This window comes from Lepidochelys kempii, chromosome 1, assembly GCF_965140265.1.
Source record: "Lepidochelys kempii isolate rLepKem1 chromosome 1, rLepKem1.hap2, whole genome shotgun sequence".
In the NCBI taxonomy this organism is placed as follows: Eukaryota; Metazoa; Chordata; order Testudines; family Cheloniidae; genus Lepidochelys; species Lepidochelys kempii.
The window spans coordinates 198,857,066-198,871,807 of NC_133256.1; the positions used below are offsets into that span (position 1 = coordinate 198,857,066).

General features: G+C 42.4%; 1 protein-coding gene across 4 annotated transcripts; it reads left to right on the forward strand.

The window, feature by feature from the left end:
• Nucleotides 1-235: 235 nt before the first annotated feature.
• SLC35A5 (solute carrier family 35 member A5) lies at nucleotides 236-14,318 on the forward strand. 4 transcript variants are annotated; one of them, XM_073308266.1, is made up of 7 exons: nucleotides 236-318; nucleotides 1,561-1,713; nucleotides 3,699-3,797; nucleotides 8,527-8,660; nucleotides 9,457-9,524; nucleotides 10,024-10,816; nucleotides 11,763-14,318. In XM_073308266.1, exons 2-7 carry the CDS (start codon nucleotides 1,584-1,586, stop codon nucleotides 11,829-11,831), a joined length of 1,293 nt encoding a protein of 430 aa, XP_073164367.1. In that variant the 5' UTR covers nucleotides 236-318; nucleotides 1,561-1,583; the 3' UTR covers nucleotides 11,832-14,318. The 4 variants fall into 4 exon arrangements, with proteins under 4 accessions (XP_073164367.1, XP_073164359.1, XP_073164378.1 ...); XM_073308258.1 differs by lacking the exon at nucleotides 236-318 and adding an exon at nucleotides 412-911; XM_073308287.1 differs by lacking the exon at nucleotides 236-318 and adding an exon at nucleotides 7,757-7,818 and having other exon boundaries at nucleotides 1,624-1,713.
• The last annotated feature ends 424 nt before the right edge of the window (nucleotides 14,319-14,742 follow it).

The following is a 14,742-nucleotide window of genomic DNA, read 5'->3' on the forward strand; positions in this document are numbered from 1 at the left end:
TGACACAGAAGCCTAGAGAAGGGAAGGCTCCGCTCACAGGTTTATGCTTGCGCGGCAGATTGCCGGCTGGAGCCCAGAACGCGCATGCGCACGTGAGGAGGCCGTTTCCCTGCGCGCACGCGTAGACAGGCGGATAAGGAAGAGGAGAAAGGACGTGCGCAATAGGTTGCACGGGGGAGGAATCACATGACTGTATGGGGGTGGGTGGTTCCCCTAACACGTGACTAAGCAGCAAGGGCCGGGCCGGGCCGCTAACTGTCTGTCACTGCGCGTGCGTGTCTGAGTGGTAATGCTGGGCGAGGGAGCTTCCGCCGCCTGGTGAGCTCAGGACGGGGAGGGGCGGGGTCTGGGAGCGGTGAGGGCACGTGCCGAGGGGCCCGCGATGCGGCGTCGGACGTGGTGGCGGGGCCGGCGCGGGAGCCCTGGGGAGCGGCGCTGCGGGGGCGGGGCTGCCTTGGCGCGTGAGCGCGCGCGCGCCCCGCGTCAGCCCAGAGCAGCCGGCTCCCCTGGCCCGGGTCTCGCGCGGGAAGCGCCCCTGGCTTCGGTCCGCGGCGATCGGCGTTGGCCGCATGTCCGGGCAGCCGGGGCTCGGCGCTCCCCTCTGGCGCCCCGCGGGGGTGGCCGGGCCGCCGGCGGCGCCTCCCGTCTGTACTGCAGCAGGGCGGCCGCCGGGAGCAGCTCGCTAGGGTGAGCGCCGGGCCGGGCGCCTGCTCGTGCCACGTCTCTCTACCCACGTTCCGGGCACCTGCAGCCTCGTCCCTACCGACACCTGCTCCGGGCCGTTTGCCGGCTTGGCTCTTCGTGAAACAAAGTCTGGGGCTTCCCCTGCTCTGTGTCTTCGCAGCTGCGCCCGTAAGAAACAGGAGAGGGTTTCTGTCTTGCATTCTTGTTTCTTAATCTCGGTGCTTCAGGTAACTCAATTCTAGTAAAAATAAGTCTTGATCGTGTTAATATATGTTGTTAGTGGAAAGAGAAAAGGAGGACTTGTGGCACCTTAGAGACGAACCAATTCATTTGAGCATATTGGTGCATCCGATGAAGTGAGCTGTAGCTCACGAAAGCTTATGCTCAAATAAATTGGTTCGTCTCTAAGGTGCCACAAGTCCTCCTTTTCTTTTTGCGAATACAGACTAACACGGCTGTTACTCTGAAACCTGTGTTGTTAGTGAGACTGAGAGGTTTGTGTAGGGGTTTGGACTACTCTAGTTGGACTCTGTGGAAATGAATGAGATCCTGTTTCAGCACATGAGACTAAGCAAATTGGTTTTTAAATGTGACGTCATAAAAGAACAGGTAGATACCAAAGTATGCCATTCGTTTAATAGTTATTCAGCATTGTACAAACACATCCCTCTCCCAGCATTGCTTTTTTGGGTCTTCCACTGGAGCATTCGGTGCATGTTGTGTATCTCTTTTGCTGCTGCTCAGCGATTTTCCAAAGCAGCAATAGAATGAAACTATGATAGGGCTCCAGAAAGCAGTAAAATCATGTGTGCTTAGATATCGCTTATCAGCGTCTGAAAATACGTGTGCAAGATATTTTCATTTTGTTGTCCAAAGGGCATTGACATCCAGACAGCAGAATGGAGACCAAGTGCTGCAACCCGTCTCTATGGTGCTCCAAGTCAGCCTTGTACACCTTCCTGCTAGGAGGAGCATTTGTTACGTTGGGCTCAAGTCGTATTCTCCTGATGAAATATTCCACCAATGAAGGTAAGGTCGGATGTTTAATATATAATGTATTACGTGCAGAAATTAGAGTTTTCTACTTGGGGTAAAACAATGTAGATGCTGAGATTAAATCACTCTATTGCAAATATATTTACGAGGTTTGTTGTCCCATTCAAGCCATATGTTTATCCTTGCCTTTCACCTGAAGATTTGTTAGGAGCATAAATGTTTTAGTACAGATTTTGTTTCTGGGGGAGCAGTGTGGTCTAGTGTAGTGTTTCTCAAATGTAGCCACTGTGGCCGCATGCGGCCACTGGGGGCTTTTCTTGAGGCCACAGCCTCCTGGGCCGTGATGGGGGGGCAGGGTGGGTGCAAAGCAGCACCCCCTCCCCAGGGGCTACCAGGAGTGGTTGGGCCCTGCCCCCCTCCGGAGAGACACAAGCTGGAGGAATAGGCAGCCAGTGAGTTCCTCACCTTCCCCGGGGCAGTGGGAACGGGCTTCAGCCCTCGGGTGGCAGGCTCCAATCACGGGGCTTCGGGCTCTGTCACCTGGGCCTGGGGCTTCAGGCTCAATTCCCTGGGTGCGTGGTGATGGGCTCTGGCCCCAAGCTCATCGCCCCATTGCCTTCGCCTCTCACTGCCTCTCCCAGTGCCCCATCACCCGTGGCCCCTGCTGCCTCTGTACCTACCTCCCCATCCAAGGCTTAATTTGTCCCTGGGCTTGCCGGGGCTGAGTAAGTCTGTTGTGAAAAGTGATATTTGTATGTTTGTTAATATCACTTTTCACAGCACACACAGTAGCTAACAAGTCTTTAAAAAAAAAGGGGGGGCAACAAAAAAAGCAACAGAAACAATAAGAAAAATGAGAAGAATGTTCAAAACATCTTATTTGTGTTCTATTCTGTTTAGGTCCAATAAAGAATAGAGACAACTGTACACTATTTTTATTATTGGGTCTGTAAAAAGAAAACACCCTATATAGATTGCAATGATTTGGACATGTACCTGTGCATATTTATTTGTTTTTATAAAGTTAATTAAAAATTTTAGGAAAAATTTTCAGAGCAGCCACCAGCAAGTTGGTGGCCACACTCTGAGGCCACCAAAAAAATTGTTATGAGAACCCCTTGATAGTGGATAGAGCACTGGACTCGGTAGACCTGGATTCTATTCCTCATTCTGCAACTGATCTGCTGGGTAACCTTGGGCAAGTCTGTGCATCTGTAAAATGGGGGTATGGTACCTCTTTCATTTAAAGCTCTTTCAGATCTACTGATGACAAAAGTGATATAAGAGCTAGATGATGATGATGTTGTTGTGCATTGGAATCTGTCAGCAAAGAGAGTTTTTTCTATGCTGAAAACCTTCTTTTTAGCCCTGATGTGCCTGATATTGGAAGGTGCTGTGCCCTCAACTCCCACAGAAGTCAGTCTTTCAGGATCAGGCCTTTTGTTACTATATAGTATTGTGGCTGCCAACTTTAGTAAAAACTGACAGAGAGTATGTGTGAAACAGATTTTAAATACTTACAATTAAATTAAATACTTACTTACAATTCTGGCTAACAATGAAAGGGCCTAATCCTTGAAGTGTTAGCCAATTTAACAACCTCAAACTTGTAAAATTGTCAGTTGTTTTGTTTTGTGGGAGCAAAGCTCAAATTTACTTAAATTGGGAAAGTATGATTTTTCATCTTTCGGTAGCAATGGCTGAACTAATTGTACTCAGCTTTTCCTGAAGAATTCAAATTTGTGAGTTTGAGACCAAGCATGGAAAACTTCAGCCTGGAAAATGAAATGTTCAAGAAGTTGTGTGCCATTGAAAATATGGAGTATTTATAATTAAGGTCATGAACATAATCTTAACTTACAAAGTGTGCGTTGTTTATGGGCCCTGGTCAAAACTTTTTAATTGATGCATTTAAGTGGTTCTCATGGAATTGTGCTTTCTGTCGCTCTAAATGCGATTGGAAAAGTTGGAGGAGTATGACTGTTTATTTGCTATAATAATTTTGCTGAATTTCACAGATAACAAATACGATTACCTTCCGGCAACTGTGAATGTGTGCTCTGAGCTAGTTAAATTGGTGCTATGTATGACAATGGCACTCTGGATAACAGCAAAGGGTAAGTTCATATGGTTTAAAATCTGTTAGGAAATGTTCACCTTATATTTGACATTCCTCTGCTCTTGTATGATGGATTCAAATGTACAGTAATTGAGCTGTAGCTCACGAAAGCTTATGCTCTAATAAATTGGTTAGTCTCTAAGGTGCCACAAGTACTCCTTTTCTTTTTGCGAATACAGACTAACACGGCTGTTACTCTGAAACCTGTCATTATGCAAGGCACTGCATTTAGCCGTATGGAGTGGAAATCTATCAACTGCATGAAAAAACTTGTACAGATACAGACAGACATCATCTTCCTTGCATCTGATGAAGTGAGCTGTAGCTCACGAAAGCTTATGCTCTAATAAATTGGTTAGTCTCTAAGGTGCCACAAGTACTCCTTTTCTTTTTGCGAATACAGACTAACACGGCTGTTACTCTGAAACCAGTAATTGTACTATACACGTGGTGTACCATGGTGGAGCCTATTTGCAGTGGTAATGGGGAGCCTATTTGAAGTGGTAACTTGAGTTACACTCTGTACTCGATTAACTCTCTTGAGTTCGTGTAGCTTGAGTGACGGAGGTTACACTATGAAATAGTACAGAGCAATTGTATAAGCAGCACAGAATGATTGTGTTAGCAGCTGACAAACTCAAGCTGTAGCGTTAGTCTACACATGGAATTTATATTGGCATAGACCCCACTGTAGATTCAGCTATATTGACAGTGCTTCCATCAGTGTAGCTGACATTATTTGTGGAGGTGGTATTCGTACGCTAACAGAAAAAACCCTTCTATTGACGTAGACTGTGTCTGCACTATGGGACTGTGCTGGTATACTTATGCTGGATTAGTCTCTGTAGTGTAGACATACCCATAGTCTGTACACCTTGACAGGCAGCCAACTCAAGTTAAAAGCGCTATCATGCTGTACTGAAGGGTTTTTGTGTATGGATAGGTCTAGAGCTAGAGGGAACACTCAAGTTATAACTTGAGTTAACTCTGAAGTGAAGACAAGCCCTGGGTCTCTGATCTCTTCAGATCTTATCAGCTAAGCCAGGATTAGGCTTGGTTACCTAAAGCTGTAAAAAGTGCTGATGGTGACTGTTATGGCTCTCGCGATACCCAGGACTGAGTCGTCTTATTACCCTCTGGCTCCAGCTTGAGGGAGTCTTGCCTGTGCCGAGCTAGGCATCAGCTCCCTAGCCTGTCAGCCACTGAAGCACTCTCCTCTGAGCTGTGCCAGCCCTGTCTTTACCTTTCACATTAACAGTAGGTGCACCCTGGTCCCTCAGTCCCTTTGAGAGTTCCCCTGTGATATCCAGCTCCTGACACTAGCTATTCTCAGAGATCCCAGAACCTTTGCCCCCAAAGGCACAGTGTACTGCAGTTTACCAGTTTTACCTTAAATCCTCTCCCCTATATAATGTACAGCACTTAACGAGCACTTTAAAAGAAGATTAATTTAAGAAAGAATAGATGTTCCACTGGAAACGAGAGTGTGGTGGAAACAAATGGTTAAAATACAAAGCAAAATCCTAACGGGTGAACCTGGGTCTAAGTTAATTAATAATTACCTTTCCTATCTAAAAAAGTAGGTTCCCCCTGTCTCCCTCCTCCCCGCCCCCCCATAAAAAAAATTAAGTATTATAGTCAGTGGCTGATCTGGCTGGTTTCACAGATCAGGATCTAATTTTTCATATACTCCTGAACACTCCTGCACCTCAAGATGTTTCCTCCTCAGTAGAAGTATATAGAGTATTTCTCCATGCTCTGCGTTATACTGAAACAATCTTTTGTCTCTATTCGTAGGCAGGGTAATTCTCTGTCTGTTGTAGTGTTTCTTTTTTTACCTCCAAGTGGTTTTGATGGTTTGCAGTTACCTCTGATGGTTTTTCATTGAAAATCTTGAGAGGGACCAAGGCTAGACAATTGAACCTTCATCACTGGCTAACCAGGACAGGGGGTGACATCTCCTTCCTGTTTGAATGAGCCATCACAGAGACACATTCTCCCCTGGTGACTTACTCTGCTCCAAGTCCATAAAGCATACTTTCAGTATAACTACGTTGTTTCTTAAATATTGCCCATATAGGCATATTGCAATGGTTATGAATCTTGACAAGTTACAAGCTTTCCATAGATACCTTTATATATTACTATTTATGGATAATTACCCTGTAAAACATGTTTGCGGTAGTGAGTTTGTCAGGTCTGAGGTGAGTTGTTTGCAAAAAAACAGGGGATCCTTTGCCCAGGAGCCTCTGTCTCAGTGATTCAGTAGGCTATACTCTTCCTTCTGAGTCGATGCTGATTCAGTGTCCCAGCAGAATGCATGGTGTTTGGGGTACTTTTTTTTTTCTTTCTTTTCTTCAGGTGAGACATCAGTTTCTGATCACTTGTGGTCATTAAAGATTTTATGGTGATCTGCCTGAATTTCATTTTAGGTAACTATATTCTGTCAAGCAAAATTCTCCCTGTAGTTTGTTAGATACAGTATTCTTCAACCTTAGAAGGAAGGGAGTGGTCCTGTGGTTCAAGCGTAGAATTGGAAATGAGAATTTCTTGTTCTACTCCTTGGCTCCATCACTGTATACTTTGAACAAATCCCTCAACTACTCTGTTCTCCAGTTTTTCCAGTGTAAGTTTTGTAAGGCTTGTTTAATGTTTATAAAGCTCTTGGAGAAACTCGTAGGAAAGGCACAAGAGAATAGTAAATTATTGTTGATTGCATTTCCTTCTTTTCTACTCAGCCTCTCTGTAGCTTCTTCATAAAGTGAAAAAGATCAGTGGTCAAACTTACCATTTCATAAAGCAAAATAGTAGAAGACTGATACTTTTGTACAGGAGAGAACGATAGCCTTTTGCGACTTCTACCATTTTGTAATAAAGACTGAAAAGGAACTTGAGTGAAATACTGATTTCCACAAATGTTAATGAAAAAGCCAGGTTCAGGTAGATCATAAATTCAGTGCACAGCCCGTGTTTTAAAAAGCAAACCAAACTGAATATTTTTTTTTCACACGTAACTGTAGCACCCAACAAGCTACTGTATGAAAAGGGTAGATAAAACTGGCATGTCTTTCAAAATGGGTTGATTTCCTAACTGTAGTAGATTGACCTTTTTCCTCATAATCCACTTGGTATCAAAATATATATATAACAATCAGTACGTTTGACCCAGAAGCCACTGTGACATGTCTGCTACGTGCATTTACTTGAAGGCTCACACATGAAAGAGTTGGGCTATCAGCCTGAACAGTGTAGTTGGTATGTCACTACCTGTCAGTGTCAGCTGAGTAGAATTTCCAGCTCCCCTGTCACAGAAGATGAGGATGACACATGTCAGTGCTTGTGTGTCCTTTTTCACGTGCTTAGTAAATAAATGCTGTTTTTTAAAGTTCACATTTAAAGAATTAAAGCCTTTATAGGCAAATGTCCACACTGATAATGATCTAGAGGTGGAAAGACATATTAGGTCATCCAGTCCATATCCCTGCCAGTGAAGGTTTTCTACCTACTGCATGTTAGATACTGCTGTTTTCCTCCTTCAGTATATTTCCTGGACAGATCACCTGTCATTCCAAAGTGCTTTACAAGCTTTTACTAAGCAATTTAATTCTTTGATTTGGGAATAAAGTGTAGTCAGATCGCGGGGGAAAAAATGACACACCCCTGCATTCTAATGACTATTGATTAAGATTGCTTAAGGGTACATTTCTCTTCCAGACTTTCTCCCCTCAAATCTAATATAGTTTGAGGGGAAGCTCATTACCACCTCAGTTTCCTCCATTGACCTTCCCCTTTCCTTCCCCTTTTGAGCCTTTAAACACATCTCTTTTTCTCCTGTTCCTCTCATCCCCACACTCACTGCTATTCATTTTTAAAGTTACACTATGTTTAAATTACACATCCCCTGAACATTTAAGCACATGTAATTTTTTTTTTAATTTGTATTATCGTATCATGTAGGCACCCCCGTCATGGACCAGGATCCCAGCATGCTAGATGCTATACAAACCCAGAACAAAAAGGTGATCCCTGCCATAAAGAGCTTACAAACCATGTGTAATCTTGCATCTTCTCTCCTTCCTTGCTCTCTGTTTTGTTTTGTCTTTTTTTTTTATGCCATATCTTCATTTAGATTGTAAGCTCTCTGGGAACAGAGACTGTCTTTTTGTCTGTAAAGTGCTACTGTACTTTAGGTGGTATATATGCAGGTCTCTTACATCTTGGTTATTGTTTCAAATCTAGGCATGCTCAGTAGTCAGCAAAAGTCATTTCTATCTGACTGTCATTCTTTAGGCATCAATAAGGATGGGCAGTCTCATCCTAGTTCCTAGTCAGTATCGTGCAAAAGGACCACCAGCCTTCTTGATGGTCTCTCTGCTGAGGCAGAAGACCAAATGACTGTGGAGACTGAACTCCTCTCCTTCGAGGTTGTTGCTTTAGGTGCTCAGTTAAGGCAGATTGACAAGAGAGTATGGGGAAGCTAGCGCTGTCTTTGTTTGTGTTGTGTATCTCCTGTGGATTAATGGAAGAGTAAGGTCTCCAGGGCTGTCATTCTGACACCATTCATCAAACGCTACATTTGCTTTAAAACAAACAAAAAAAAGCAATTGCTATCCTGTAAGATGGGGATTAAAACACATTTCCATCAACTGGGAAAGTCTTTCACACAGATTTCCATCATTCTAATCAAGTTCATTTTACTGACTGATTTTTTTCCCCTTTTCTTTTAGAGGGACGTTCATATAGTGAATTTGGATGTACCTCCTGGAGGGAGTTTTGTAACTACATGAAGTGGTCAATTCCAGCCTTTCTGTACTTTTTGGATAACCTGATTGTTTTCTATGTTTTGTCCAACCTCCAACCAGTAAGTATACACAGACCAAATAACATAGCACTGAAATGATGCGAGTCTCTCTCTTGTTGGAGGTTTGCTAGTTGGGGTTTCATGGTCCTGCAGTTGATCTGTCTAAGGCTGTCCTGTACACAAGGACCATTTCTATTAATCCCTTCCATCCATCTGCCCATCGGATCCTGTTTTGTAGCTTCCAGATGAGAGAGAATCTTTCTGCATTATGTACTTCCTTCCTGATTTAGAGGTAGGGTTGAATGACTTCAAAGTGATGCAAGACTTGGTCCTTCCTCCTCCTTTCTTGAGCTCAGCATATCTGTTTGCTTTGAAGGTGGATTCCGGGTCCTGTCCCCCCATATGGCTCCTACCATTAATGTCTTTATACAATCTCAAAGTACAAACAGCAAAGAAAAATCTGAATGCACACCACAATTTAAATGACTGAATATTCTATGTATTAAAAATCTAACTCATGCCTGTGAGGGAAATTTATTTGCCCAAAGTGCTTGATTCCACTGAAGTTGGTGGAAGTTTTTCCAACTCTGTTTAGCCCAGGGTGAAATCTGCCCCATTGCGGAAAACCCTAGCAAGGGTTCTGTGCACCACTTAAGCCATTAATGTGGAACTGGCAAGTCATTTAGGGTCTTGTGTGGTTCCGCCTTGCAAGAGCGAATTTCGCCCTGAGTGAAAGGTCAGTCCCAATATGATCACTTTTTGCTATGGGGTCTTCTGACAGATGAACACTGTGAGTTGATTTTTCTTGGTCAGATTCTGTCTCGATAGTAATTTTTTTCCTGTCCTCTTTTTCTAGGCCATGGCTGTATTGTTCTCAAATTTTATCATTATAACAACAGCACTCCTATTCAGGATAGTGCTAAAGTAAGTAGCTATGAAAGCAAATAAAACATTGGGGAAGTTATGCTGGATTCTTTCTCTCCACATGAAGACTATAGTATTTTTAATACTCTGTATTTTCTGTAGTCTTTGGCTTACAAGCAAGAATAATGGCTTAGTGGTTTAAGTGTTATGGTAGGTATGAAATACTTAGCTTAATTGGAACCACAAGTTTAAATTTCAGCAAATTTGTCTCAGTCCTTCATTCTTCTGTAATAGATAGAATCATTATTGTATTGTAATTGTGTCTCCATTGTGAGTCATGGAGGAACTCCCTTGGCTCCTCATAGGCAGCTGGGGGAGGCACTTGCCTCTTTGAAGTTAATGGGAATTTTATCTGCTCAGTGGAGCTGAGATTTCACCCTCTCTCTCTGGGTTTGCCTGTGGTGTGGAGGTTTTCCTCATGCCATGTGTCACTTGTTTTCAAGATGCTGAACACCTGTCCCTGTACTCTAAAGGTTTGGGGTTTTTTGTCTCCACACAGACGGCAGTTCTCCTGGGTGCAGTGGGCATCTGTACTGATTTTGTTCCTGTCCATCATAGCTCTGACTGCAGGGACTGGAAGCAGTCAGCACAGCTTGGTCACACACGGGTTTCATCATGACATGTTTTTCAGCTCATCTAATCACTGCCTTCAATACACCAGGCCAGAGGAGGAGTGCTCAGGAGGAGACAACTGTACGGTAACCGGGTTCTTTTCCAGCTTCAAGTGGAATGTCACTGCTACCACTGCAGGAGCACTGAAACCTCTCCGCCTCGGCTTGGGCCATCTGCTGATAATAGTGCAGTGTTTCATCTCTGCTTTGGCCAACATCTATAATGAAAAGATCCTGAAGGAAGGGGACCAGCTCAATGAAAGTATCTTTGTGCAGAATAGTAAGCTGTATGTCTTCGGGGTGCTGTTCAATGGGCTGATGCTGGGCCTGCGCTCTGAGAATTATTGGCAGATAGAGTACTGTGGCTTCTTTTATGGCCACAATGTGTTCTCTGTAGCACTCATTTTTGTCACTGCCTTCCTGGGGCTGTCCGTGGCCTTCATCCTGAAGTTCCGAGACAATATGTTCCACGTCCTGACTGCGCAGATCACCACTGTGATCATCACCATCGTGTCCATTGTCATCTTTGACTTCAAGCCTTCTCTGGACTTCTTCTTGGAAGCACCCGTGGTGCTTCTGTCCATATTTATCTACAATGCCAGCAAACATCAAGGCCTGGAATATGCCACTCAGCAGGAGAGGAACAAACTCCTCAGTGAGATCTGGGAGCGATCCAGCGGGGTAAGGCTTTGAAATGCTCATGTCTCTGACTCCCTCTCTTGTAGACTTTTTACCCAATTGGCCGTTCATAGTTCACTACACTTGTGGGTGGACTCATAATTCAACCAAATTGTCACTTTCATTTAAATGACACAAGATCAATCTCAGTCTTGTAAATAAATCCTTGTTTTAGCTCCATACTTCTGTGTGTAGCTTCCTCTTGTTTCCTGAGGTCTGGCTGAAGCTTTACCTCTCTGCTCTGACCTCAGATGATCCTTCAGCCATCTCGGCTTGATTTAACATTTAGCATTTGCAAACAAATACCCCATCAAACCCAAATATCCCAGCATTATACAGGGGATTTGCCTAGTCTATTTTCACAGCCTAGGTTCAGCTAAATGCAGAAAGTAAACATACAGCATAAATGGGAGGAAAATAAATTAGATATTTAAAAAATTTTCAGTTTTAACAGTCTAAGATGTTTTAAGAAATTCAGGTAAGATTTTTTTTTTTAAAGAAACTCAGGTAAGGATATTTTTAATGTAAGATTTTTCAACATGGTAGTTGCCCCTTCCTCATGAATCAGTTCCTCCAGCCTCCTGCTATAATTTCTGTTCTTCTATGAACAAAGATCCAGATGCTTAGAATCTAGGAAAATCTTTGTGGGGAAGGGGCTTGCTCCCAGACTTCACATTCAGGTGAACTGAGAAATAAGTCTGCAGTATTTAGAATATATTTATGGTCTGTGAGCAGCAGAGGGCACTGTCTGTATTTAGTCCTGGGAAACGTCATTTATCCCAGAAAAAGGAGGGTCAGTGTTTCCTTGGAATTCTGCACAGTTCTATTCCAGGGTGATATTTAACAGTAAATAACACATGTAGTCACATTTGTAAAATCAATCACAACAAGAAGAAAATTTGCTAATGCTGTTAATATCTTCTTCCCCTCCATTTTTCGGCTCCTGTAGGATGGAGAGGAACTTGAGAGACTGACGAAAGCAAACAGTGACATTGATACAGATGAAGATGCCTTCTAGCATGAGCTTGTGCAACTGAGTGCTGGGTATTCTCCAAGAGAACAGTGTTATCATTTTAAAATATGGGATAGTCTCTTTTTTCTGAGTGCAACAGTTAAAACTGTTCGGATGGTTTTGTGATTCCAGAGGATTTGTATTGTGTTTTTAAGTTGTGCAAATAAAACGCAGCTCCAAGATCAGAATAGGGTGTGTCCAGGTTTGGGGCTGGGATGTCAGATGAGAAAAAATGAGTAAAGCCCATTGGATTTCAGAAGTTGACAAGGAAAACTAGAGAATTATCAGTTCGAGCCTTTTATATTAAGGGTCTTTTTCTCTTCTCACACTAGTGTAAATCAGCAGTTAATTCCAGTGCTGATAAACTGATAATAAAAGTGATATTAGAGGAAGGTTTTGCCCTAGCTTAATGATCTGGGTCACATGGGTGCTGTATTATGTATAATAATCCAGAACACTTGATGTCCTTAACTGTACATGTTTGTCTACCGTACGCTAGGGTTGTATGAAGATGATGATAATTCTCAATGGTGAAGGGCCTGATCCTGTAAACCTCAAATAAATGATCCTGACTCAGTTGAGAATAGTCCCATTGAATGGGCCCCTAACATTTGTAAAGTGCTTTAAAGATGTGAAGCATTATATAAGTGCTAGGTATTCTTATTTCCAGGGCTACATGTTCTTTGGTATCATGCACCCTTCTGCAGTTTGATTGAGGGATGATTCCACAGCTGCAGAATGAGTTTCCTCATTTCTGCAGTGATTTGCAGGTGTTGCTGCTCCTGTGTGTCCTGTGGAACATTATACCCAGTTATAAATACGTTCTGGTTTTTTGGCAATGTGATTAGTGTTGCACCGTGGCAGAGACGCTTTCCTGATATTCAGAAATACAAGCTTTTAAATAAACAGAGGATTCGTATACTTTCCTTTGGTGAAGTAATTTCATTCGTACTCTACCTGGAATTGCAGTTTGCCCATCACAAGACACCAGGGATTTTCATTCTAGTTCACTATAAAAGTAAGTTTCAGAGTAGCAGCCATATTAGTCTGTATCCGCAAAAAGAACAGGAGTACTTGTGGCACCTTAGAGGCTAACAAATTTATTTGAGCATAAGCTTTTGTGAGCTACAGCTCACTGCATTGGATGCATCCGATGTAGTGAGCTGTAGCTCACGAAAGCTTATGCTCAAATAAATTTGTTAGTCTCTAAGGTGCCACAAGTACTCCTGTTCCTTTTACTATAAAAGTAGTTACCTTATGTCCAAATTCACTGTAAGTGCATTTCACCATATCTGTAAATACAGCGTTTTAAATTTAAAAAGATAAACTTGGCCCAAAATTTAGATTTTTTTTTGTAAAAACAAGCTTTAAAAAACCAAAACCCTGAGAAATATTTCCATAGTCTTTAAAAAAAAAAAAAAAAAAAAAAAATCAGATGACTAGGTTCTGTTTAGACCAACATTTTTCTGCATTGTTTGCAGCCCAGATGCTACAAAACTGCGCTAGTGTGTGGGATGGTCTAGATAATACTTAGTCATGCCTCCGTGTAGGGGCTGGACTAGATGACCTATTGAGGTCCCTTCCAGTCCTACATTTTGATGATTCTGTGAGCCTGACCGTGAAATTGACTAGAAACTGTAGGGTAATTTGAAAGTCTACTATCATTGTCCAAGCTGAGAGAAATGGTGAAAAGTCTGTTCAGTTTTGAAAATGTTTTATTCCATGCAGCATGATCTGGCGGACTCAGCAACTCCTGAGTCTAATCCTTTTTCTTCCACTGCTTCAGCTAGTCACCTTGCCTCAGCCATTTCAGCTTCCTCCCTGAGTTTCCTCATTTGTAATATAGAGATAATACTGTTACCTACCTCATAGGTGTGTTCTGAGGATTAATTATTGAATGTTTGTGCAGTCCTTAGAACAGTAAAAAACTATACAGACACTTCAATGTGTTTCAGTAATCTAAGCTGTTACTAAGAAGATAAGAACACTTGTGTTTTGATTTTTAAATATAAGGCTAAATTCACTCCTGTGTTTCAGCTGCTTTTTGACACTGGCCATACAAAGCACCTGTAAACGCAGCTTAATTGGAGAGCCCCTTTGAATTTGGCTCATCATTTTTAACCTGACAGTATCCTTTCAAACATACCATTTGGGTTAGGGATGTATTCCCTATTACAGGTGCAGCTCTTGAATGTGAATAAAGAATGTGTGGCTTGACCATGGTCCAGATTCTGACTTTACCCCAATTTTATGCCTATGTAACTATTGGCTTCAGTGGAGTTCCTCCTTATGTATGCTGGTGTAACTGAGAGCAGAATAAGGCCTGTTGATTTCAGCAACTCACCATTATATTGCATTCTGTGTGAGACTGCTGTTTTCATATGTACTGGTGCCTATGGTATATGACTGCTTTGTAAATAGGTGTTGTTTTACATGTAATTTATTATACCTAATTGTAAAACAAGCCTGAATAAACTAAAGTTCATTATGAAATGATTGCATCACAAGTTCTTTCTTGTTTGAGGTATATTCATGGTTTCATAGAGGGGGCAGCAAACTAGAGTTACAATATTCCTTTTCTCTCCGTTGCCACTAGAGCTTTTAAATAAAAACAGAAACACAGTGTATTGTCAATGACCCTAGAACATTTGACAGCTGCAGCATGAGATAGGGTGCAGTACATAATGACATTTGGTTGTTTCTGTAAGGTAAGCGATTTAAGTATAATCTCTTAGCTATGTAGGGTTTCTGGGTGATGGGTGATGAAATTTTGCTGGAAGAAAATCTGGGGATGGGAAATGGGGTCCATATAGTTCAGATAAACTTGAAAGAAGAAGAAGAAAAATTTTTAGAAGAAGTAGAGTCAAATTAGTAGGGAAAAGAAGCTATAATTTTTTCCCTTCTAGGAAGTATCTTT